This window comes from Melanotaenia boesemani, chromosome 19 (assembly GCF_017639745.1).
Source record: "Melanotaenia boesemani isolate fMelBoe1 chromosome 19, fMelBoe1.pri, whole genome shotgun sequence".
Lineage (NCBI taxonomy): Eukaryota > Metazoa > Chordata > Actinopteri > Atheriniformes > Melanotaeniidae > Melanotaenia > Melanotaenia boesemani.
The window spans coordinates 26,283,791-26,310,472 of record NC_055700.1 but is presented as its reverse complement, the minus strand read 5'-3'; the positions used below and the strand labels follow the sequence as shown (position 1 = coordinate 26,310,472).

The following is a 26,682-nucleotide window of genomic DNA, read 5'->3' as shown; positions in this document are numbered from 1 at the left end:
AGAGACTCTGCCTCTCTGAAATGCTCCTTTTATGCCAGTCATGTTGCTGATGTGTTGCCAGTAAACATTATTAGTTGTCAAATGCTCCTCTGGTTGTTTTTATTTGTACCGATTACAGACGTGTTGCTGCCGTCAGAACCAAACCGAGCTCATATTTTCCATGAAATGATAAAATGTCTCAGTTTCAACATCTGATTTGCTGTTTATGTTCAGTTGGTAATAAAATATGGGTTTATGGTGTTTCCAAATAACTACATGAATTTTTTCTTTACATTTCAAACAGAGTAGAAATTGAGTTTTCTTTCTTTCAAAGACAGGATCACCCTGTGTTATATGAGGAAAAGAATGTCATGTTTATATATTCAGGATCTGGCTTGCAGGAGTCAGGCAACAGTTTTAGTCCAAATAAAATGATGCAACAGATAACATGAAAATTATCGAAGCCCTTCTCTGTTAAATTATTATTTATATGTTAAAGGGAAAAATGCATTGCTGATAAACTTTTTGTGTATTTACTGTCAGGTAATCATTTTCACATATTATTTTACATGAATAATTCTTTTTGAATGATATTTTATAATATGGAAGTCAGATGGAAGATTTGGATCAAAATAGCTACATTCATGATATGATTGTTTGTGAAACTGTTTTCCATTATGTTCTGTTGTAGTTTCAACTGTGTGCTTGTCGGGAGCTTCAGGCTTTAATCACAGAGCGTTTGGTCCAATCCGAGAGGCTGGTGTTCCAGGAGCAAGCACTGAGCACGCTCCGTAACCTGCTGACCCAAGACCTGCAGAGGTACCAGGAAGAGTCTCAGAAACTGACCCGTTTTACCCAGAAAATACTCAGCAAATCCCAAAGGTACCCATCTTTACATTCTGTCTGAATTTACCTGATTTCCGGTCTTGCCTTATAACCTCCTTCTTTTTACAGGTTGGACACAGAAGAAACCTTCACCAACACGCAGAGTGACGACAGCATGCAGGGAAAGAACGAGACAAAACAGGAAAACAACATGGTAAACCCCTCCTCCCGTCTTTAGGTTGCTTTTCCAGTATTCCAGTTCTGGACTTAAGCAAACCCTCTAGATGTTTAACATTAGCTAGCTATGTGTGATGGCTCTGCAATCCAACAGCACAGCGACACTAAACGCTGATTTCTTTTTTTTCCTTTATCCCATCACCAGCAGCTCCATGTCACTGAGCTTCTGCACCGACATGCAGTCCCATCTTCTCAAATTAGACTGAGGAGGTGAACACAGTCACTAGCTGGACTTTAAAGCGAGCATACAAATCATCTTTTGGGTTGATGGAAGACACACAAAACACAGAGTTTCACATGAGAGGCCACAGCTGGCATCCAGACTTTAAATCCTGGTTAGGTTCAGACAGAAATTCCCTTAGTGAGTCCATTTTATTTACATGGTACTTTACATCCACAATTACCAAACATAATTAAGTTAATGACACGGTTTTTAGGTTAAATTGGTTTTGGGAAGAGATTTAAAACACTAAACAGAGTTTACTGCTAAGCTGGCTGTTTTAAAGTTTATTCTACATGCTTAAACATGGACAGGACACCAGCAGAGATCTTTCCATGTCCTGAGAGCCGTGTTGAAGAGCAGCAGTTCACTTATACATGTGTGGTGGAACCAGATATGGAAGTGTCTTATGTGTATTTAAAAATCAGTCATCTCTAACTTACAGGGAGCAACTCACCTTGTAAGGTGCACTTTTTCTGTAAGGGATCAAGGATTAGTGGTCGTAGCCTCACCACCAAGGCTGGGGACCATTAAGATTTGAGGCACAGACAGAAATTTGTTTCTGTGTTTTGTGCTAAATGCACATAGAAATTAGCTTGACTTGCTGGCCTTCTGTTAATCCCCAAAACAGTGACGGAAAATAAGCAAATATGTTCTTTCAGCTTCACTGTAGGTGCTTTTGTTTGTATGTTAATGGCTTTTTAATAATTTCACAAGTAGGTGATGTTTCAAAAAGAAATTAGCAAACAGGTAGCAAAATAAGCTAATGTTGCTCCAGTTTGGTCAAAAATAAATAACAAAGCTGTAAAAAAAGTGAAGAGAAACAGCTCAGTGGAGACAGAAAAGCATCTTTGTGGCTTTGTCTACCTGTGTGTGTTTGTGTGTGTGTACATGCATTTGTCTGGCATAGATCCAGCTGTTGTCAGTCTTTCTCAGACAGTCGGAGTAGATACAGAAGAAACATCTGCCTGCTCATCTGGCTCTGTCTGTCACACACACAGATGCAGACCTACTCACACATCTATGCACACAAACACACACACCTTTCCCTAAAAAACAACCCATAATAAACTGACAGAGTTGTGACAGGGAACGATGAGCGAAGAAACCTGGTTTGGAGTCTTATTATAACAGGAAACCTGTCAAAGTGTCACCACAGTTTAACACGTGAAGCTTAAACACAAACAACAGACAGGCCGGCTGCCAACATGCTGCTACGCCTGCACAGAAATACCACAATCAGGCTCCGTGTTGGTAATCGTTCCAAGTTTCTGCATCAAAACATCAAATTTTCTTCCTCTCAACTGCCCCACAATAATAATAACAATAATAACAATAATAATATTAATAATATAATAATAATAATAATAATGTTCTTTATTACTGTCACACACAGTAACTCTTCAGTAAATATTGTGTATGTAAATGAGCTGTAGGCAAAATACACAGCACATATTTTTCTTTTTCTAATTTCAAATACAAAATTAGATTTCAGCTAAAAACAAAAAAACATTCTTAGTCTTATGAATCAAAGTCATGTTTGTGATTATATTTCTACCAGACATAAATGTCTAGCCTGATGTTTAGGAATCCATTTGTTAGACTGTGTATAATGACGTTACGTTGGTATGTTATTAAATTTATTGTTTCCAGCCCGGTCTTGTGGAAAAGAATGAAACAGTTATTTATTTATTTTTTTAATGGAAGAACATGAATTATTATTATTATTTATTTTAATGACAACCATAACACGGTATGAATTAATAAACAGCTGATTCCTTTTTCTGTAAGAAAGAAAAAGAGACACATGGTAGATATTTATACATGGAGAATAAAGAGTAAAGAAATACACAGAAAGATTAAAGAGAGAGAAATGGAGGGAAGTGCGCAGTGCATCATGGGACTTCCTCCTAAGCCTGTAGGAGCATAACTAATAGTTATTCCTCCCATTCTACTTTCAAACTTTAGGATCCTGTAGTCGGCGAGTGAAGCACTTTGGTGGGAATATATGGATCTATGAGAACTTTAAGATCCAATGGTGCTTAGTCACCAAGAACTTTTTATGTGTGGAGATTTGTTTTGCATCATCTACATGCTTAGTCATAATCTGTAATACGTTATAATGTGCTTACTGGAGGATGGCACCTAGTATCACCTCAATATTTACTTTATTAAGTACAGAAATGTAATTTGAAACACTTTCAGAAGTTAAAATATTAACTTTCCCATAAGAGTAGAAAAAAATAAAGACAGAAATATTAGAAAAATTAATAAAACCATCGCATGCATCCTTCCCTTTGTTTTGGCACTGATTAGTACAGGATTACAGGAAATTTAGCTAAATGCCATCTGTCCTGATTTGAGTGGGACACATTCATGTTCAGTCTCTACCATTTTTCTAATTATACATCAATATGTCTGACTGGTGCACGTTGTTCCTGCTAGTTTAGTTTATGACACTAGCTATTTGTGATCTGCAAGAGTTTACCAAAAAAAATCCTCTTGTCACGGAACAACTGCTCTCATGAAGTGAAGTCAGCTGTAATGTGGATTTAAAGGGAAATAGGTCACCAAACGGGATTTTACACACCATGACCGATGTTAGGGAATTTGGCTTGTAGCTTCCTTTTTTTCAATCCTGAAGCCTAAAGTAATTTAATCAGAAAATAAGAGGTAAACGGCTTCATGTACCGGGAGGTTGGCCAGAGTTCAAACCATCAGCATCTTCCACCTCTCTCACGGTTTCCCCTGCTAATCTCTCACCTATGTGCCCAATGAGAGGCTCGGTAACCTTCTGATCAGATTATTTGTGGTTAGTCTGTCAGAGATTGGATTTGGATAATCACACATCTTTTTGATTAGATATTAATCTAATAGGTTTAGATTAGATTGAATAAAATGTTTTAGTAGATATTGTGATCCATTTAGATGTGGGATTTTGTGGGGTCGGTGCAGCCTGGTGAAATGTTAGCTAACTGTTACCATCATCATGCACCAGGTAATGATTATTTAAATTACAGCAACTTTATGAATAAGAAGGTACTGATGAATTGTGCTTCATGGGATGTTTTGTCAATTATATTTGAGTTATACTGAAATGCACAAACTCAAATAGAAAAAGATGTTTTTTTGAGAACCGTAGCTACATGACAAAAATCATCCTCAAAATATTTGCAGAAAAAACATAAAAAATAAATACAAACAGAATAGCAAAATGATATAGTTACAACAAGTGATTCTTTCAAATGAAATAGAAGACATTTTTATAAAAATCAATCGATCTTTATTTTTGAAGCATTTGTGTATTTCAAGTTGGCCAATTTAAAGTGTTTATTGAAGCAAAAAGAAAAAAAATAGTAAAACAGAAATGCATAAAAATAGAAATGCATAATGATAAAATATAATAGAGAAAATGAAAAAAGAAAGAAACTATTATACAGAGTAATTCTCCATAAACTGCAGAGGTCCTGCTGTGAAGCTGAAGAAGCCTCTGTCTGAAGGCTCATATTATTATTATTATTATTATTATTATTATTATTATTATTATTATTATTATTATTATTATTATTATTTTGTAGTGGGTGTACCTTATTTTGGTTTTCAAATAAATATATTTTAATTTGATTGGGTTTATTATTATTATTATTATTTATGTTAAAAAAAATCTAAACATTTTTTAAAACATTTAAATAAATATATTTTATTTATCTTTATTATTATTTTATTTAAATAAAAACAATTAAAATATTTAATTGATTTAATGTATACATTTATTTAATTGTCTTTATTTGGTTTCTGAATATTAACTTATTTTAAATGTGTGAAGCTGCTTTCAACAGTTTCTATTTATCATATCACTAATAGATTGCTCATATGTGATGAAATTACTTAAATGAAATAAACCCAGTGATCACAAAGACACATTGAGGATTAGATTGTCCATATTTTGACCTGATTAGTAACAAATACTCTTGTTAAATATAATAACAGGAAGGACACTGTGGTTGAATAATCTCTGTTATGTACAGCAATGAAAAGGAAAGCAGTGTGCAGACGACAATAACAACAACAACAACAGGAACATATTGCCTACCAGATTGCCTTGGGCCAAATGGAGCTCAACATTTTTAACAACACAGGACTCCTGCCTTTAATTGGTTTTATTTTATGATACACTTTTCTTTTTCCTGTACATGCAGATTTGTTTTGTGATGAGAGGAGATTAAAGATAAAACCATCTGATGCTACTGGAAAAAAAAAACACAATGAAGCATGAAGATGTAGAAAAAGAAATAAGAGCACAACCTGAAGCAGCTGGAAAACAATCAGCCAAATCTAAAAAACGTAGGTGTCTAGACAAGAAAAATAACCTTAAGAAGGTTTTAAACTACCCAAAAGAATCAAGAAAATCCCCCAAAGATGACCAGAAGTTGCTGAAAATAACGGTAACTAAAAAAGAAACTTAATAAGCTGCAACACAAACTAACAAGCAAAAATAAAATAAATAAAACTGAAGTTATAACAGCCTGACAAAATAAAAAAAAACATCTATTCAAGCTAGCAAAACATTTAAGAGGCTGGAACGTGTCATGAACATGAAAGCAACTCTGAGCCTTAAGAGCAATAAGAATCAGGGAAAAAAAAGGGCTAAAAAATCCTTCTAAGCTACAAAAGCAAAGTCTATTTCATATCAGTGACTTTGACTGTGTGAGATTCGTCTTCTCTTTTTGTCCTTGAGGCTGTCAGGCAACAATAAACAAAAGTAATGAAATGTTTGAAATTCTTTTAGCTTAAAGGATGAAACAGGTTGACCAAATTTATTGTTTCCAGCCGGGATGGTGGTTGTTGTGTGTTTTATTGTTTGCTGTGCAGATGGCTGAAAGCTTAATCTCTGTGCGATCTCTGCGTAAACCAGCCGTTGTGTCAGAGAAATCCATCTCACAAACATTTCTCACACCTCACGCTGTAAATTAGATTTTCTCCTGAATGATACAGTAAGAGATGGAGCTTCAGCTGTGAAAGCAATAATAAGTGAGTGGAAAGCTTTGCGTGGAAGATTTATCCATTTGAAGAAAGTAGTATTGATGACATCACTGCATTTGGAAACTCATCCATTAATAAATCTGAGGGCGTCATGACTTGGAAAAGCTTCCAGTTCACATTCATTGAACTTTCGATCTGCAGAGAAACCCTGAAGACTTGCGCACATCAGCGAGGCGTTCACTGTATTTTTTTCCCAGGGTGCATTGCTGTTGTATATCTGGGTCAGATGGTGCACAGCTCATTGCCATATGTCTGTACTGTGAGGCCACAGGGAATGGAGGACCAATATGAGTCTGTCTCTATATGACTTTATTAGGAGGTTTTAACTGATAAAAAGCCTCATCTTGATGCTTTCTGTTTGTTTCTTAATCTGCAAACAAAAAATTGACAGAAGGATTATTTTCCATAGATAATATTTGTGGTTGAATCACTGTAAATGTTAATTGCATTAATGTGTATTAGGGGAATTAACCTCTTTTGAGCTAATACTGGATAAAATTTAGAATTAAAGATATTAGTTATTTCACTCATATTTAAATGTATTCATTAAATATTACTATGGCTCGCTAAGTGACCCCATGTAGAAGTTTTGACTTAACACAATAACAATAAGTGCATGAGGACAAATACAGACACAGCTACTCTGCAATGTGTCCAGACTGGACGTCCTCCGTTTTCAGTGCAAAAATAGCATTAAAAATCATCAGCTTGGTGCTAATCCTACCACGGCCTGTAAACATTTTAATACCATAGTGATTAGTAATGATCTTAAACCCCAGACGTCCACCCTACCTCTCAGGCCTGGGCTCGTCTCCCACCCCAGCTTCAGCTCGCCATTCCCGGGGGAAGTGGCCTGGCGAGTCCCTGGATTAAGGCCACTCGGTGCTTTGGACCCTAGAGCCTCGAAAGTTAAACCCCTGGATGTTTGCCACTTCATTTCTCTAAGTGGCTTCGGTCCTCTTGCTGTGATTGTTAATTAAAGTTGGATTTATTCAAGAGGCTTTTTGGCAAAAGCTGACATTTTGTGTTTTTTTTTTCCTCTATTTTTAAAATGTGAGTTGTGTGGGTTTTTTAATTTTGGAGTTCAGTTTTCTATCTTGTTTATCTGCCTTTTATTCCTGTGTGAGAAAGTGGGATGGTGTGGTTTCATTTTGGGGGGGAAGGTGGGGATTTTTCCATATGAGCGAGCAGATGCTGCAGTTTCTCAAGAGGGATTTATGCCATGACACACACACACACACGACACACAAACACAGGTTTTTAATGTGTGTATGAATGCATTTCATCAGTGAACAACTACACACTGAAAAAAACAGTAGATAGAGATGGAAGGAAAAACACTCACTCAAAGATCAAGATAGTAATGAAAGAAAAACTGTCTATTTTTTTCTTCATGTTTTATATCTGTTAAATTTTTGTTTCTATTAACCATCTGCTAAATATCTTAAATATAAAGAAAGACATCACTAAACTTTGTCCACTTTTAGCAAACAGCTGTTATTAGGCTAGCTTGTTGGAGCTAATGTTGTTTGACAGTTATTGTTATACCCAGGAGCAGTTTTACATCCTTAAAAAAATATTGTTCAAATCATGTCCCAGCATTTAAAAGCCACAAGCTGCTTCAAACAGCTATTAAGCATGTGAAAGTTAGATTCCCACAAGGCAGGAGAAGGCCAGAAGATGAAAGCACTTTTAGCTAGCAGTTTCCTATTAGAGTCCTGGAGACTGGAGTTATAAGAGACTGGAGTCCTTCTACCTTTTGTAGAAGCACTACATCTTCTAGAAGTACTACATCTAAGGACAACCAAATATTTGTCTCTATTAACTGCTCTATTATCTGCTAAATATCTCAAATACATGACAAAATATATGACTGTTAGCCAAATGGTCATTAATGTTAGCTACAATGGAAATCAAAAGTTTGGATTAAACAATATTAATCTTGAGTTTTCTTTTTGTTTTGTTTTGCATTGATGTTGCTCGGTACGCGTCCTGCGTCCCTGACAGATTAAAATCTGAAAGGACGCCATAAACTCACTATCGTGCATCTAAATTTTTCCATGAAAGGCAATGCATTGTGTACAACTCGTGTTTAAAATCACAGTAACTAGCAAAAGAATCAGCGTTCCCCCTACACTGACTCAGCCACCACTGCTGTATTGTTAGCACCATGTCTTCAAAATGCCAAGAAATAAATGGTTTCACGTGAACTTCCAAATTTCTTAATTGACCTGCGTTGTTGCCTCTAGAAGCGCAGCAGCGCTGGAGCAAGTCGTGTTAAAGCATTTAGAAAAGCCATGAACTCCTCTAAACAGCTAACAAGCATATGGAAATTAGATTCCCACAAGGTAGGAGAAGGCCGTAAGATGATAGCATTTTTAGCAGCAGTTTCCTGTTAGAGTTGACTGTAGTACTTCTACCTCTTGTAGTACCTTTTGACCTGTTCAAAAATCTCGCTAATGCCTTCTTACATCTGTTGTCATGATGTTTAATTGGCTATCAGTCTTGCATTAAATGGCTCTCTGCTAGCTGTCAGTATTCTCCAGCTCTAACTGGACTTAATAGGAACATAATACTGGGGTGCACATGCTAATTTTCAATGACATAGTTGTGAGAAGCTTTGAGAATGGGCACAATTTACTGGCTGTAATGTGGCCAAGAGTCTGAAATTGACACGAAAGGACACAAAGCTGTAGCTAATTTTAGTGGACCCGTCATAAATTTACTTGTCCATTTATTTCTAAAAGTCATGCTTTCCAAAAACTATTGTCCAACACATCCTGCAGGATATAGTTTGATGCTATCCAGTCATGTTCTTATAATTGCAGACTTATGCTCTGGATTGTAGTGGTGGTAATTAGTACTGAACCAGTTCTGAATACATTGCAGCCCCCAGAACACTGGGGGTGAATGTACTACTGAATGCAGTCGTAAAAGGTGTTTTCACAGATGTACCCATGTTTTAAAAATCCATTTTAACATGCTGGTTTTGGTCTACATCACCTTTACAAACAGTTCTTGTGTCCTGCATATGGTTCATTTTGACTCAGTGTTACATGCCAAGATCTTAAAACCTGTATCCCACTTGATACAGCAGCAAATTTAGAGGTAACATATTATGGCCATAACTATGAAATTTTCCTGATACATAACCAAACTACAGGCAAAACAGCAAGTCAATAGCAAAAAGCCAATAAATGAAAATAGGACATGAAAGTAGCTATCTCAGGCTATGACCACACAAACATGGATATTTTGCTAAATTTTTTCCCCTTCAATATTCCTCTCTAAAGCTCTCGTCCACATTGCACCACTTGCAAAAAAAATCCTGAAATTACACAGACACAACGAAAACACAGACAGATTTCTGTCCTCTTCACTAGTCGGCTATATTTGTATAGTTATATGAAAACCTGTAGAAAGTCCTGTTAAGAAGATTATCACCAACACAATCTTGGCTACTTCCACTATTATTATGTAAACAAAGGTGTTGAAAGCACATTGCCACTCAGATGGTGTAATCTGACCTCGCAAGCCAAAAACACTGGTTATTCTGTACACACAGAAAAAGAAGAGCTGGATTATCTAAAAATATTCACTCTGTAAGGCGTTTTAATCTGCTGGTACTAGATGTTGTGTGGGTAGGACATTACAAATAAACCTGTATTTTAGTCTGTCTCCCTTTCAACTTCCTGCACGTTATACACTGGAAAGCTAAGATTCTTTAGATCTGTATGATGTATACCAATTCCTGACTACAATCATAGCTGTAGATTCAGTAAACACTTATTTTAGACCAGTCACAAAGGTAATTTATCTTTGAAGTAGTAGCGAAGGTTACTGTAACAAAAAAAGTTGTGTTGCATCAGCAAGGCTCCAGTAAAAGTGACAAATACAACACAAAAAGAAAAAAAGAGACAAATGCTCACAAATTGTTTTACAATTTTAATTTTTCAAAATGAAAAAAACACACTCACCTACCCTGGGTAGTAACCAGTGATACGGCTCCAGCTATTTCATCACTGTCTACCTTGACAATTTAGTCAAAATAGATGTTATCTTCTTACATGAACTGTATTATTTGCTTTTTCTGTTGGTGACTGTCGTGTTTTTTTCATCAGCATATGCAATGATATGCCAACATCTCTAAAACTGGACATTCGATTTTGCACCATGATGCCTCCTTGTTGATGGACCTTTGTCATAAATGTTTACCCAGAACTGGTGAATTTAAATGTCATATCAGACAGTATTAATCAGGCATTTCTAAAGATCAGACCATTGGTTTACTTTTTTGAGGGATGTGTAATTGTGTTCGCCTCTTTCAGCAGGCTCTCGATTCTTCTTCATCCCCATCACCGCTTAGTCCTCACCTAACCACCAACAAGGAAGAGGCAGAGCAGGCCCGGAGAGTCAGTCATAAATCAACTGTAGGCCTGCCTTTCAGTTCAAACCTGCAGCGAGCCGGCAGCATCAAAGACCTGATCAGTAAATTCTCAGGTTCAACTTACTTCTCATGTGCAAGTCCTCATTCTGGACCCGGCCGATTCCTTAAGTCTGTTTCGATGGAGGCTCTCAACACCGCAAAGTCTAGGTCAAGCCCATTCATGCCTAGCAGTGCTGGACCAGATGAGAGCCCAGTTCCAAGAATCATTGTGAATCCTTTTGAGGAAAACACTCAGAATGGGGTTGAAAGAGATTCCAAAGTTAGTTGTTCAGAGGGGGGCAACTCCCAGAAGACCGATTCAGAACCAAGGAGCACAGCACAAGCTACAGACTCTGGTAAAGACTCAGTGGCTGACTCTGGCATGGGATCGGTAAGAATTTTAAAAAGGAAAGAAAAAAAACAAAAAACACTTTGCCTGACTGAGCAGTTTGTCCTTGCATGAATCAAGAAATCTGCAAGTCTTGTAAAGCACGTCCTTGCATGATTCAAGTGCATGACGAATTAATCCACATTACAACTTCAAAGCTCAAATGTTTGAATGATACTCGTCAAAATGGTCCTAATCTCGTTGGCCCATCTAACAAATCTTATTCCTCTTTGATTCTTTCCCTGAAGATGATTGTCATGTTTTTGTCTTTGGTGTGATGCATCAATGGAAACTTTTTCCAGTAAGATTGTGTTGATTGTTACTCCATGAAGAGGCTCAAACAGATAAACAACTTTTATGTTTTTTCCATTCTCTCTGCTTGAGTTTCTGTTTGCTGTTATTGTACTTTTGATTGTCCAACGCAGTGTGGGACTGAGTGATTTTTTTTCCAAATCAGAAAATCCCCAAATCTTTAGCAGAGACCAACAAAGATCAACAACCAAACTTGGCACTTCAGGTGTTTCTATACGCTGCAAAGAAAATATTTCAATCTACTGTCAAGTTTATAATTTTACCTAAATTTTATTCAAAACCACCTGAAATAAAATTTATTTCACCTTTGGGAATGGGAAAAATATAATTTTAAAACAAAGTTTTTAGGCCTAAAATTCAAATTCAAATTCACAAGCTAAGCAGATGTGCTTTGAAACGAGATTAATGACTTCAGTTCAGTAAAAGTGGTTCTCTTACCCTGGTAAGATCACCATGGTAACCTTCTGTTCCTGAATGAAAACCCTAAAGCCAAACATATTTGGGAGTAAAGTGCATAATGTTAAAGAAAGTTGTCACTTTACCTGCTCTTTTATGTAAGATTGTTGTCTGACCTGCTGCCTCTTGCCACCTCCTCACCCTTTCTTTAAGTTCAGCTGATTGAATGAACTGTGTGACACATGCTCAGTGCTTCATTTGCTTGTACTTAATGTTTCTGCCGCTGGATCTCTTTGTGCATGTAAGTCTCCTCCAACAGTAATATTTTTGTTTCATCCTGTTTTCTCACTTCTTCTGCAGGAGTCTGAGCTGGATTTGAACAAGCAGACTGACAGCCAATCAGAGGAGGACCCCTCCACACCCAGAGCTGTGTCGACCAGCCAGAACCCCAAATATCAGCTGTTCCTAAACAACGAGCTCAGAACTAATGGGTCAGGTGGCAGGGATGTCAATGGCTCAGGAGGGGGCGGGTCAGTTGGAGGGAACAGCCCCAGGCTGGCCAGATGGGAGACCACCCGGCTTGGGGCGAACAACTACCAAGGGTCCCTGGAGTCTCTGGCCTCACGGGACTGGGACACAGGTTCTGACAGGGTGGGTGAGACACACTCTGGGCTCTGCATGTGTGTGTGATTTAGCTCTGGAAGATTAAAGACGGCATTTATGATAATCAGATGCTGCTGTTATTTCAGATGGTGAAACAGTGCCACCTCCTGGTAAAACAGATTTAGGTACCTCTTTACCAGTGCGCTCTCCATCCTACATTGTAAACCAACAAGAGAAAGTCTGACATGAACTGGAATTTATAACAAATTTTGATTCATTTTATTCTATTCTTTTACTCTAAAAGCAGGTACTTAAGCTTTGGTTGTATTGAACCTTACACTTATTTAAAAGAGCTAACATTTTTAACATTTTAAGTGTTGGTTCATCTGATTTAAATAACTAATACTAAATCTTATTAAACAGAAATTAAGTTAAACTCATTTTTACAAAAACTTACAAATTACTTAATTACATTTCCCACTGAATGTTACGGTGGATACAAAAAGTGCTCATATCTATATCAAAAGTCCAGGCTCTTGCCAAACAAACTTTTACCCCTTTTAATGTGATCTTTAACCTGAACAACTCAAATGATGAATAAAGCACCTGATTTAATCGCAGCCTTCAGTCTTACTGAGTGCATCAATAAGACCAAGTAAAGTTGAGCTGTCTTTGTAGAAGTTTCCTGACATTCAGATTCCTGGTACACCAAAAGCATGTTTCGGAGAGAGCATCAAAGGGCTGAAAGGTATCAGGAGAAGGGTACAAAAACATTTCCACAGCACTGAAGGAAACCATGAACAACAGTGATTTGCAAAGAAATGGATGCCCTTCAGCCCCCAATTTTTTGTTTGGTTCATGACCAAAGTTATACTTTTATCTTTGCTGTCATAACTTTGTTGGAGCAATCCTGTTGCAGCTCATAACACATACACACAAATACCATCAACTACCTTAAATACACATACATTAGGTACTGAAAAAAACATTTGTACTAAATGTTTTGGAGCTTCTGAGTCTACCTGATGGGAGTGTAGCAAAGAGGGAATTTACCAGCATGTGTGGTATCCTGCACGGGGTGTAGATGTCCAATAAAGAGGTACCTATAATCCTCTTAGCCATCCTCACAACCTGTTGAAGGTTCTTGTGTTTTTGCAGCAGTGCAAATAAATACAAGTATCACTTGTAACACAAGTAAACCACACAGTACAGCAATAAGTTAGCATTCTTTTTGTTATGCACCTGTAGAAGCTGATCAGCAGCCTCTCTGGAAGACTTTTTGGTCACATTTCCAACAGAAAAAATACTTTGTATCATCAAAAGTACACCATATGATGAAGCATGGTGGTGGCAGTATCATACCAGTTACTTTTGGGATTCAGTGCGACAATGACCGCAAAAATGCATCCAAATGAAGAAAAGAATGGCTTGATGCAGAAGAAAATTAAAGTCTTAAACAACCCAGCCAGAGTTCAGACTTATTTCTAAACCTGTGGGGTCACCTGAAGAGGGCTGTACACAAGACACGTCCTCATAATCTGGCAGATTTGGAGGAAAGGTGAGCAAATACTGCCAAGTCATCATGAGTCATGCTGATACACAAGAAGACTGAATCCTGGGATTAAAAAAAGGAGCTTTTTCTATTTTTTCACCTAAAATATGTTAAATTGAATATACATTGAATTGTACATTTTAAAAGTCACATTAAAGGTGGGAAAAGTTTGGAAGTTATTTATTGGGGTTTCATTGTTTAACATCACAAACAGGCATTTTAACATGGTGTCAGCAGATTTTAAATGGGACTTCCTCTTCCCTGATTCATCACTTTTAAGTTTTTATAAAGTTTTAATGTGTTAATTATCTCATGTGGGATTAATTTAATCCAATTATTCCTTTCCAGTGTCTGGACAGCATCATCTCCAGGACAAAACGCAGAATTAAGGTTTCTCATTGGCTGTTGAGGTCACCTGACTGCTCTCACTAGTCAATCAAAGCAGTTTTCCAGCTTCAGCACATCTTTTATACTGCATCAGTCAAATCTGATCAGCTTTTTTATTCCAGTTTTGTTCAGATTTAAGGAATGAGACACTTCGCTTCCTGTAAGGGATCCAGATTCCAGCCTTCACCGCTTTATCTGCACAACTATGAATGTTTCACTTAGCATTAATGTTTCCGATTCACAGCAGACAACGCTGTCCTGTTAAAGTGATAAACATTTAAGAGTTACTGTCAAGTCTCTCTATTTTATTTTAAAAATTATTTAAACCTTTAAACTTTTAAATAAAGAGTTTTATTTAAACATAATAATTCAGTGTTTGTTTATTACATTAACAGGACTTTGACAACACACGCTCTGCTTCAGTCTGGCATCCGTAGGCATTTGTCTTGTTTAACATTAACCTTCCTCTCTATCATGTGGGATTGATTAGAAGTATAATGCTGGTGTGTGTGTGTGTTTACAGCTGGGTATCATAGACAGCCCTCCCAGAGTGTTTAACAGCCCCTACTCCACAACCACCTCCATGGATTACAACCCAACGTACCGAATGTCAGAGTATAAGGTCTGTTGTGCAACACACTTTTGCAAACATACAACACAATTTAAAAGTCTCGAAGAATCCCTCATTTCTGTATATACTGTATATAACAGCAGGAATGTGGACATGGGTACTGTAGATCTACTGCAACATGCAAACATGAACATATTTATGGTTTATTTTCAATTCTTTAGTCTTCAGGAATAGTTCTCCAGACAGCTTGAAGGACTTTCCAAAGCTCTGCATGTTTTTTGTTCTGTTCTCTGCCCAGATGATACACACTGTTTCAGTAATGTAGAGGTCTGGGATCTGGGGAGGATTCATCCTCCATCAGACTTGTTGCCACTGATGTTCTGTCCAGTTCTTCTATTATTTGGCAAACCTCTATCAGCTTAGCATGAAGTCATAAATAAGACCATCTTAGTCTAATGATATCTTAAGGTAACAGGATGATGAAGAGGACGGTTTAAATACAAGTTATCATTGAACTGGAACATTTAGTGCTCCATTCACGGTTCACACAATTCTTTTGGGTTGTTTGTGGCTATTCGCCTTCTTAGAGAACAGCATGTTGTGTAAACAATACTTAATCATGGAAAAGTTGTACATGTGAGCTCAAAAGTTTAGAGAAAGTCAAATTAAGTTCACCTGTGAAGGTTGTAGTTTATTTTAGATTCATTCAGATGTACAAAAAGCCAAATGAGTGTAAATGTCTACATGTAGACCGAACAGTGGTTCATCCCATGAGTCAGTTGCCTTCTCTGCTTGGAAGGAAAGTCACAGCAGGTAACTGACACTCCACCATCGTCCTCCTCCTCCTGTCTCCAGGTTCAGGGTGGACTGTCTCCGTCCACCTCAGAGATGAACCTGCTGAGCTTTAACAGTCGCAGCACCAGCCCAGTGGGTATACCCACATCCACCCTCGCCTCTTCCCGCACCCGATTCTCCGCCTACGACACACTGATGAGGAGGAGGGCCGAGGTCAACAACACTGTGGGTTTACACAACACACACACACACACACACACACACACACACACACACACACACACACACACACACACACACACACACACACACACACACACTTGTATCATCCACACTGTTTTATGTGTTAATATTTTGTGTCTACAGGTGGCCCCTGTCCATTACAGCGCACGCTCTACTACACTGGGGGGACCCAGTAAAAAAGACTTCATAGAGGAGCTGACCAAACAGCTGGATGTCTGTCAGAAGGTTGGCTTCATTTGGTTTAACCCTTTACTGGGCAGCAGTATGCACCACTAACACCTACTTAGAAGTCTTTGATTGATCCCAACGTCCAGCTGCTGAAAGCAGCTTTGATTTGTGAGATTTATGGGTTGTTGTTTATTTTCTTGTCCCAAAAAGCAGCTGCTGTTCCATGTTATTTTGTGGGATACACAGCTGCAGTATTCTAGAGTTAAACAGTGTTTCTGCATCACTGTATTTATTTTCTATCCCAAAAAATTTGATTTCTTTATTGCTTCATTCTGCAGCGCAACCAGTTCCTGGAGGCAGAGAGCGTTGAGATGGAGAAGGAACGAAACCAGATCAGGTCAGACATGAAGCGTTGCTCTGCCCATGCTAGCTGGAAAACAGCTACCTCCCTCTTTTGTCATTGTGACTATATAAAAAAAGAATTTGGGGATTAGTAAAGTATATTTTATGTCATTTAAATATATTAATTAAGGAAAGAATCTTTTCAGTAAGTTTTTGCTTGAAATTCTTTTTTATTTACCCCATTTTTTTTTCTTTTAAATCGATTTAAAAATTATGTTTCAGTTTAATCAATAAAATAAGATAAAATAACATAAAACAACAGAATAAAATCATTTAATTTAATTTAATATGAATTAAAAAGAAAACATTTATATTTAATTGTTATTTGAAAAAAGTGCATTTTATTTAAATGAATAAAAATAGAATTCAGAATAAAATTTAATTGATTTATACTGTAACTACATTTTTGTTAGTATGTTACTAAAACTTTATATTTAGTTTATTATAGTTTATTATGGATCCCCATACTTTTCCTGGGGTCCAGATCTTTTTAAAGCATAATAATAAAACATAATACAAAATATTTAAATATTAAATTTTAACGGAACAAATAATAATGACCTAGGGAAGATCCTCGATTAGTTTTTGCTTGAAAATGTTTTATTTACTTTAATATTTTTTTCTGAATTTACTTTAACATGAGTTAATCTAGATTTACACTCTGAGGAGACCACTGGTTCACCTCTCTGTCTTATTGAAACTTTATTTAAACACATCCAGTAACAACCTGACTGCTTTTCCTCTGTGAAGGTTCGAGATGCGCGGCCTGCTGGTGAACAACGAGGACCTGCTGAGGACCAACACTCAGCTGAGCAAAGAGCTGAAGAAGATGAGAGAGCAGATGATAGAGATGGAGAAAGAAACCCAGGCCATAGGGGAGAGATACAGACAGATGGAGGTGTGTTGTGCAGATGCAGTGATTTTTTGACGTTATTTTACACATTATTTTAATGTGTGATTAACTCTCGTCTGGTACCGCACAGATTGAGGTGAAGGAAGCCCGGGAAGTGATGGTGGAGGCCAACACTCAGGAGTACGCCTTCAACTACCTCCAGCAGTCGCTGGAAAACAAGATCCAGGATGCCGAGGTAGGTTAGCAGAACCAGAGTCGAGCTTGGTTTGCAGTCCTGGGGTTTCCACCACAAAGCAGGGCTCAGAAACGTGTGTTTTTATTCAGGATAACCTGGAGAAGCAGACACAGCATGCTCAGAGTCTGTCTGAGAAGTTGTGGCGGGCAGAGAGACAACTGGAGGAGCTGGAGATTGACAAAGAGACCAAGGACAAGAGGTCGTCTGAACTCAACAGCACCATCATCAGACTAGAGACAGAGGTACACATCTGGTCATCTAAAGCAGTGGTTCCCAAACTTTTTCTGCAGGGCCCCCTTTTCATCGACAAAAAGAATGTCACATCCTCTCGATTTCACCATCACATGTACTCCGATATTTACAAAAAAACATACATACAAAGAAATGTGCCTTTAGTTTATTGGCTGCTACTTCATTAACTAAAGTTGAAGTCAGGGAATGACCAGCTCCTCTGCTGGAGTGTGAGGCGTTTAAAGCAGGAAACTGCAAACTATTTCAGGTGAGTTGAGCATTTGATGAGACAGATGCTGCTTTATTAAAACAACTGTTATATACGACAGGTGAGTGGTTTATTTCTAAAGTAATCAATAGGTTTTTCTCTGCGTTGAGTGAGAAGTCCCCAAGTGGCACTGTAACTTGTCTGGCTTCATACTGTCTGATATTTTGAGACACACTGTGGTCTCTCTTCATCACCCATCACTGATCATTGTCTGGTAGGGCTAGAGCAAGACGTACCTCATCATATTTTCTTGTTTGTTTGTTTTTTTGTCTGTGCTAATTCATCATCGTTTGTCCATTGGTACTTGCACAAATTTGGTCATGTTTTGCTTGCGGTGCAAAAACTATAACTTTTATTAGGCTAGTGGTGCCCCCCCGGCATAACTCTAGGCCCCGCTTAGGGGCCCACCCCCAAGTTTGGGAACCACTGGTCTAAAGGAAGTTTATACAAGTGCTAAATGTCTTCTTGACTCAGTGCTTTGCCTCAGATGACACATTAGCACGCTGGTGAGTTTCTGTGTGTTTCCAGCTGGGAGAAGCCCTGCAGGCGGCCACGCAGGCAGCAGTGGAGCTGAACCTGCAGCAGAAACTGCGCGAGGACACCCAACTGAGGGTGGAAGAGCTGGAGGAGTCTCTGCTGGAGAAGGACCAGGAGATGCAAAGGCTGCAGGGCCTTGTCAGCAGACTGCAAGGAGAGGTATCTCCACCTGCTGAGTCTCAGCTAACATTAGCGACAAGCTAAATGAGGAACATCTGTATGACCGCTGTGTGCTTTTTGTCGTCTGTGTTCAGGTCTCTGGTAAGCTGATTGACAAGGAGCGGACGCTGGAGGAAGAGATCCAGCTGAGAGAGAGGCTGCAGCTGCAGTGTAAGCAGGCAGAGAGGGCGGTGGACGATCTCACCATGGAGCTGCAAAGCAGTTATCAAGCTAAAGATGACCTAGCTAAACAACTAAAACAGTCTCAGGTATGACTTTAGCTGTGAGTTCTCAACTTACAAGCATGAATCTATCTTAAATGTCCCCATGCATTAGCAGGGACAACCATGCACCAGGTAAAAACCATACCCTGTTTGAATGCTGGCATGTATCTGGACCTGAAAACCCCTGGCTGAAAACACTCAGGAGAGGTCACCAACTGTGAGAGGAAGCATTGCGCTCCTCAGATTAGAGCACTTTGATGGTGATTAGAAGGTTTACATTCCAGGTATTGCTGCACATATGGTGGGATGTGGGTTCTTTGTGAACAGAGGGAATCATGCATGATATTTATGTACACTACTGGAGTCGCCATTACTTAGCAGTATCCTGAGAGTGAGAAACCTCAGCGGAAGCAACAGACCAGCACGGCTGGTAAACCATCACAGAAATGTTGTGCTTCGGAAGCAAAAAGACTGTAAAGTAGGAAAATAACCTGAACCCTCTTGTGGGCGCGGTGTTTAATTCACCTGGTATAGCAGCGACCATTTAAATGCCAGCCCAGGTTCAATCCCGACGTCTCTGTGACCCACTTTCTCATCTACCTGAATAAACAATAACTCACTCTAGAGCCCACAGAATGTAAAAATATAGTACACAAAATTAAACACTGGTTTATGAAACACACATTATACAAATAACATCTCAAACACGGTTTACAATTTCCATTTGTAGATTGTCTGGTGGACTGTGGTTAAGATTCAAAGTTAGAAATCTTCAGATATAGCATTGAGAGCTAACTTTCTTCATGCTAGGTTTTGTAACAGCTAAATCTGTCAATTTATGCAGAAAATTGAAAATATAAATAAAAAGAAAATAGTCTGGGGACTAAGTTTAACAGAGGAATCTTTTTAACTGTTATAGGAGGTCCTTGGAGAAGCAGAATAGTTTAAATATTATTTAATTCCAATAAGTGTGTGTCAGTGAAGGCAACAGTGTGGCTCATCCATGTGTTAATACATAGTATTCAGGCGGAGAGACACTTTAAGTAGGTCATATATTCATTTCTTATTTTGTCCAACTACATTAAATATTAGAAACAAGTGCTTATCCGTATTAAAATGATAATTAAAGAAACACACTTTGGTTTTAATTTATATCTGTTTTTTTTTTTTTTTTTTACTTAACTATTTTATCCTTGAAATGATGTATTTCCAACCCTCCATCAGGCAGCATCCAGTGTGTCTTTGTGCACATGACCCAGTGATTCAAACAGAGATGTCCATTTGAATTAATCAGTAATGCAAACCATCAGTTTGGGGTTAATGAGGTTTTAATTATGTAAATCCTGTTTAACAATCAGCATGCAAATTCCATAATCCCAAATACTCCATACATCATGTTGCCATTTCTGAGGCTACCTAATCTGTCCCGTTTCTAAATAACCTGAGTGACAAACAGTTGACACTGTGAAGTTAGTGACCTCGAATCACAAACTTCTTCTTTTTCTGATTCTGTGTTTCAGGAGAAGATCATCGACTTGGAGAGCGATCTGGAGGAGCTGCACGACAGCGAGCAGAGATGGGCCCACAAACACAAGAGAGCAATCGAACAGGTAAAGGCACTAAAAACAGGAAAACCTCAGATTTAGAGTCGATTTTCTTGGGTTTTGACACATTTCCGTGTTTGTTGTCAGACTGAGCAGCTGCAGCTCAAGTTGGTTCAGGAGAAAGATCTGAACGACCAGCTGGAAATAGAGAAGGCTGCCATGGAGAGACAGGTGTGTGTTATTATTATTCTATGTTTAAAATACTAAAAGATTAATCCACAGTGAGATGTTCAGAAAGTATCTGGACCCCTTGTTTCCATGCGGCATCTTCCTGTAACTATGGTAACCTTAAAAGGATGTTTTCCATGTCCTTGGTCTTTCTGCACCTTTAGAAGATGAAAGTGAGATGATGTTAAATATCATTTCACCCTAAACACTGGACATAAATATTACTGACTTAGGAACAACCTGGTTACTAAACTGTTCCCATAAGGACGAAATAAGTTAAAGAGGAAACATAAAAGAAGTTTTGATGCTAATAGATTTTTATGTGTGTGTGTGTGTGTAGTTGCGTGAGCTGCGTATGGAGGTTGAGGATCTCCAGAGCTCCAGAGTTCAGGACGACATCATTTCCAGGAATGAGAGTCGAGTCAAGGAGTTGGAAAACATGCTGAGGGTTGAGGAAAGGTGGGTGAAACATAAATGAATTAGGAAGAAAAGTAAAGACAAAATAACCGAACAAACAGAACATGGTGGTGAAGATAGTTAGATGTCCTTTACAGATCTGCCGTCCAAAGGAAGGCTCTAATAATAACTCTAAATAAAACATACGTCTTCCACAGAGAATTTGAAATACTCCCCTCAGGACAGGACAGAGTTTCCTTTATTTCCAATTCAGTTACTGTAGACAACAAATTACGGTAGTTTATACATCAGAGTGCAGGCAGCGTGTAGATGGCTGATAGTGTTTGATGTGTGTTTGCACAATTAACATTATATTGTAGTGTGTATTATATGTACTGACTACTTTGGTTTTTATTGCTATTGGTAACACCAAAGACAAATTTCCTGCCTTGAAGGAACAATAAAATAGATAAATTATTAAATAAATAAAGTTGATTAATAAAAAATTAATTAATAATAATAAATACAAATAAATAGATTCAATTAAAATATAATATAAAATAGCTATAAATAAATATTAATTGTATTTATGTATATTTATTTTAGATTTTTTATTTAATTGATTTAATCGTTAGCGTTTATTATTTATTATTGTAGTTATCATTTATTCACTTATTGTATATGTTATTTTAATTGTTTTTATTAAATATAAAAAATCACATGCATTGCTTTGTAAGTGTGGTCTTTTATGGCCACTGGTAAGCTAATATGTGTGTGTTTGTTTTGTAAAGGAACAGAACAACTCTATCAAACACCATCAGTAAACTTGAGAGGAAGATCAAGGAGCTGAGTGATCAGATGGAGGAGGAGCAACGGCTAGCTACTGAACAGAAAGACCTGGTAACACAAACACATTCATATAAACTTATGTACATGTTATACATGCTTCGGCCACAAGAGGGCAGTAGAGCATTACCAATAAGTAAGAAAAAATCAGAGCCAAACTTAATTTTCTTCCACATTTTTTTCTCCAGTTTTGCCAAAATGTTTAGCTGCTACTTTATACTTAATGTAAAAAATATCTTCAACAGTTACTTTAAACAGCTCAGTTGGTATGAAGCAGCATGCGGTGTTGCAGAAAAACTTCTGCTGTCACACGACTCATTTACACAAAAAGAAGTTGCGGGGATTTCATCTGACAGACTCAACGAGCTGCATGTTTTCAGCTCAGATACTGAGCAGAGCCGTGTGACTGGTTTTTCAGATGACGCAGAGGATCCGCTCCCTGAAACGCCAGCTGAATGAGGTCGAGGAGGAGGCGAGCAGGAAGGAGGTGCAATACCGCCACACCCAGAGAGAGCTGGCTGAGGAGAGAGAGACCAGCAGCCGTCTGCAGAGGCAGCTGCTCGACCAGCACCTGCAGAACAAGTACTGAACACACGCACACATACACACACACACACACACACACACACACACACACACACACACACACACACATTTATGTATCTATGAATAGGCCGTTTGAAGACAGTGGTTAGAGGTCATACTTGCAAATTGTGGTGATTCTTTCTCATTTAATATATTTCCTCAAGTTGAACTTTAGCTGTTTGTGATGCTAGGCCCCTACAGAGGACGTGAACCTACATTGGACCAGTTTGTCTAGATTATTGCAGGGGTTCCCAAACTTTTTCATGCCAAGGCCCCCAAAACAGCATACCTTCTAGGAGGGGACCCCAAACCCACAGACAGTGCTACAAAATATGTACAGAAACATCAGCTTTTAAAATGTATTTTCTGACTTTTATTTACTACTCAATGAATATTACATTTGTTTAGCATAAGAAATTTATTAACAAACATTTTTTCAGCATTGTATATAAACAATAATCTTTTCAACAAATAGTTGACTGATCAGAAAAGAATAAAAGAAATCAAACCTTTCGTGTGTGTGTGTGTAAATGTATGCTGCATCAGATTTTAGAAATTTAGTTGTCCATGAGTTCATGTTGATCTGCTCCTAGCCGCCACGTCTACACAGATAATCACGTCATCATGCCGAATTTACTGCTGGACTTCTTCTTCTTCTTCTTCTTCTTCTTCTGGTTCTTCTTCTTCTTCTTTGTCTTCTTCTTCTTCTTCTTCTTCTGGTTCTTCTTCTTCTTCTTCTTCTTCTTCTTCTTCCCTTTAATTTTCTGAGGCCCCCCCTAGCACCCCATGGCGGCCCCCAATTTGAAAACCACTGGATTCTTAAATTCTTGTTTGCACTGTAAACCCTGAATTTGGCTTTTAGAACCTATGTCCACTACGTGACAAATATATATATATATATATATATATATATATATATATATATATGTTTTAATATCAAATTTTTATTATCATTAATATAGTAACTTATAAAACTTATTATATATAACTCCATAAAATAAATTAATGTATTTACAAGTGTTAGAATTCATTTATAGTAACTTAAATGCCAAAAGATAAGGTGTAGTAGACAGCAGCTTGCTAATCATCTGAGTTTGTATTCAGCTGTGATTCAATTACTTCTTCCATCTCTTCCTTTCTCCACTTGATTTTATCGTTTTAGCCAAACAAAAGAAAATCCAACCAGGCAACTATACTTGTAAACAAAGGTAACGGGAGAGCATTGTTTGCAAGATGACATTACCGTAACAACATGCAACATTAGGTTGTCTTCTTTGGTTGCACCTGGAAAGATGGAGATGTAACTCTACATCCAGTTTCACTTTGTCTTTTTTCTGCTGCAGTATTCCTTCGTATTTGGTATATATTTATATATTTGCCCTATTATTTGTTGTAAAAAGCTAGCATCTAGCTCAGTGGAAAAGGGGGGTGGTGCAGAACTTTTCACTTTGCGAGTCATTTTAGAAGAGCAGTGGTTTCAGACTCAAGAAACAGCAGTTCTGTGTGGACGAAATCTCCAAACAATAAACAACTATAGCAGAACCACCTAATCCAGGGCTACTCAATTCGGTCCTACGAGGGCCGCAATCCAGCAGGTTTTCCATGTATCCCTGCACCAACACACCTGAGTCAAATTAATGAGTCATTGTGTAGAACCTGATTGGCTGTTAGAGCCACCTAATTTGACTCAGGTGTGTTGGTACAGGGATACATGGAAAAACTGCTGGATTGCGGCCCTCGTAGGACCGAATTGAGTAGCCCTGACCTAATCTCTTCCCTGTGTGGGTAGCATGTATTCTTTTGTTTAAGCTGTCTCTGACCATCTAAAGTTGATATTTAATTGAAACCTGGTTTATATTTAATGAAACAGAGTATTTACCTGCCCATCAGTTTAGTGGAAAAATATCTTATACATGATCTTTGTCTCACAGGCGTAAGGAGAACCTGACAATCCGTCAGACTCTGGACAACCTGAGGTTGGACTTGAGCGTGGACGATGAAGAAGACGACCAGCAGCTTCAACAACAAACAAACAGTCACACCGTAGTTTAAACCCTTATTGCTCCATAGTGTCAGTATACACATGTGTAAAAACATTTTAAACAGTATATCTTTCTTCCACCAGAAATTTGCATTGGCACCACAATTAAAACAAATAAACCCTGTGAAATGTATCACAAACCCTTTCAAAGCTAATCATACATTAACTGGGTGCAACAGCTTAACTTTGTATTTTACTTGTAAAAAGAGTTTACTGCATTATTCTTTCCTACAAGTTTATATGAAAGTTCCAGAATTGGGTTACTTATCACCCCCTTGTGGCCATGAAGAGGAACTACATCCTCAAGCAGCCACTTTAAGCCACTGAAGAAGTTCCTACTGGACTCACAACCTCTGATCTCCTTAAAATATTCCCATGATTTGCAGTGATTGTTATGACATATTGAGGATTTCATATAAAGTTTTTAAGCTGTTAAATTAGACTTACAAGAAGAAAAAGTGACTAGTTGTTTCCTGGAAGTTCAACACTTAATAACTTTCATTTTTTTTTAATTAGATGTCTCTTGGCTAATGTCTGTTTTCATAAAGAGGGATTTTCTGTGTTCATACAGCTGCAGTATTTGGTTGTGGACATATTCCAGGGCAATGGAACACAACAAAGTGTAAATGTTGGAAAACTGAGGGAATCTTCAGAGTCGATCGTAGCTTTTTTTTTTTTTTTTTATTCAGAAACATCTTTAAGAGATTATTTATGTTAAATGTTTTTGTTTCTTTGTCAGCTTTTAAGATTTGAAGATGTTTTTAATTGCATGTGGGATTTCTTAAATCCAGAATTAAGTTTTTAGAAAAAAATTGTAACTGAGGACTTTCAGTTTTGTGTGGGTTTGTTGACGTGTCAGGGTAAGTTGTCTGGTGTTTGTATTGAAAATAAGATTAAGAGATAAGATTTGTTTAAAGAAAAAAGACAGCAAAACCAAATTGTTATTCAGTCATTCATTCATTCTCTATAGCGCTTGGTCAAATTCAGGGTTGCGAAGAGGCTAGCAATTAACAGGCAAGAGGCAGGGTACATCCTGGACAAGTGAGGTATAAAGGCAAAGGTATCCACCACGGGTCAGATTGTCTATAACAAGGTTTTGACCATAAAGTGATGCAATAGGTCTCAGGAATTACATGTCTCAAATATGATTCATTACTCGTTAAATGGTTAAACACACTCAGGATAGACTAGAGTTCTTAACCTTTTTTATGTTCAAGCCCTTTTTTCCAGCTAAAACCATGTCAAATTTGACACAATGAAAAATGTCTTTGCATCACAAAGATATTTATATATCACATGTATGTGAAACTATACATACAAGAGGCCCAATAGGCTAATAATATTGGAATAATATCAGGCTCCTACAAAAAGCAATTTAAAAGCTCATTAGGATAATAAACACAAAATATAGTATAGTTGAACATTAGATGTTACTACAGCAAAAAATTTATAATTTAATAAATATATAAAAAAATAAAAAGAAAGATCTTCAAAATAATAAAAGGTTCAAATAAAAAAAAATGAAATAAATGTAGTTTATTGGGTGTTTAAATGCCAAACATTTAAATGAAAAATTTATTTAGTAAACTTTTCTTATAATTTTTTTAGAGTTGCCAGACATGACAGACGTTGGTTGCTAGATGCTGCTCCAGTGCTTCGCAGATGGATAGCGTTTGCTAATGTCTCGGCTCTGCCTCAGTTTACAAAACCGTACTTCATGAATCAGATTGTTCTTGCGAAATACTTTTGGCCATTTTGGGGATAGGTGGGGGTGGGGGGGTGGGATGATTTCTGTTAATTTTTTATTTTAATTATATATATATATATATATATATATATATATATATATATATATATATATATATATACATACATATATAAACTACAGGTTAGTGCCCAGCTGAGTTTTCTTCTCCTCCTTATTTGAGTTTTTTGAGCAACTAAATGACACATCACCGCCACCAAGTGGTGGGAAGTAGCATTGCAAC

General features: G+C 37.6%; 1 protein-coding gene across 1 annotated transcript in view; it reads left to right on the top strand.

Moving 5' to 3' along the window:
- LOC121630359 (cingulin-like protein 1) overlaps window positions 1–26,458 on the top strand; it is a 70,392-nt gene extending 43,934 nt beyond the window's left edge. The window contains exons 5-23 of the mRNA XM_041970624.1: window positions 671–861; window positions 934–1,018; window positions 10,636–11,121; window positions 12,187–12,477; window positions 14,892–14,990; window positions 15,795–15,959; window positions 16,101–16,202; window positions 16,484–16,542; window positions 17,298–17,445; window positions 17,531–17,635; window positions 17,725–17,877; window positions 18,663–18,830; window positions 18,926–19,099; window positions 20,575–20,664; window positions 20,746–20,829; window positions 21,167–21,285; window positions 22,014–22,122; window positions 22,487–22,650; window positions 24,585–26,458. Coding sequence (XP_041826558.1) covers window positions 980–1,018; window positions 10,636–11,121; window positions 12,187–12,477; window positions 14,892–14,990; window positions 15,795–15,959; window positions 16,101–16,202; window positions 16,484–16,542; window positions 17,298–17,445; window positions 17,531–17,635; window positions 17,725–17,877; window positions 18,663–18,830; window positions 18,926–19,099; window positions 20,575–20,664; window positions 20,746–20,829; window positions 21,167–21,285; window positions 22,014–22,122; window positions 22,487–22,650; window positions 24,585–24,705 — 2,676 coding nt within the window. The 5' untranslated portion in view covers window positions 671–861; window positions 934–979 and the 3' untranslated portion in view covers window positions 24,706–26,458. The remainder of the gene's footprint in view (window positions 1–670; window positions 862–933; window positions 1,019–10,635; window positions 11,122–12,186; window positions 12,478–14,891; window positions 14,991–15,794; window positions 15,960–16,100; window positions 16,203–16,483; window positions 16,543–17,297; window positions 17,446–17,530; window positions 17,636–17,724; window positions 17,878–18,662; window positions 18,831–18,925; window positions 19,100–20,574; window positions 20,665–20,745; window positions 20,830–21,166; window positions 21,286–22,013; window positions 22,123–22,486; window positions 22,651–24,584) is intronic.
- The last annotated feature ends 224 nt before the right edge of the window (window positions 26,459–26,682 follow it).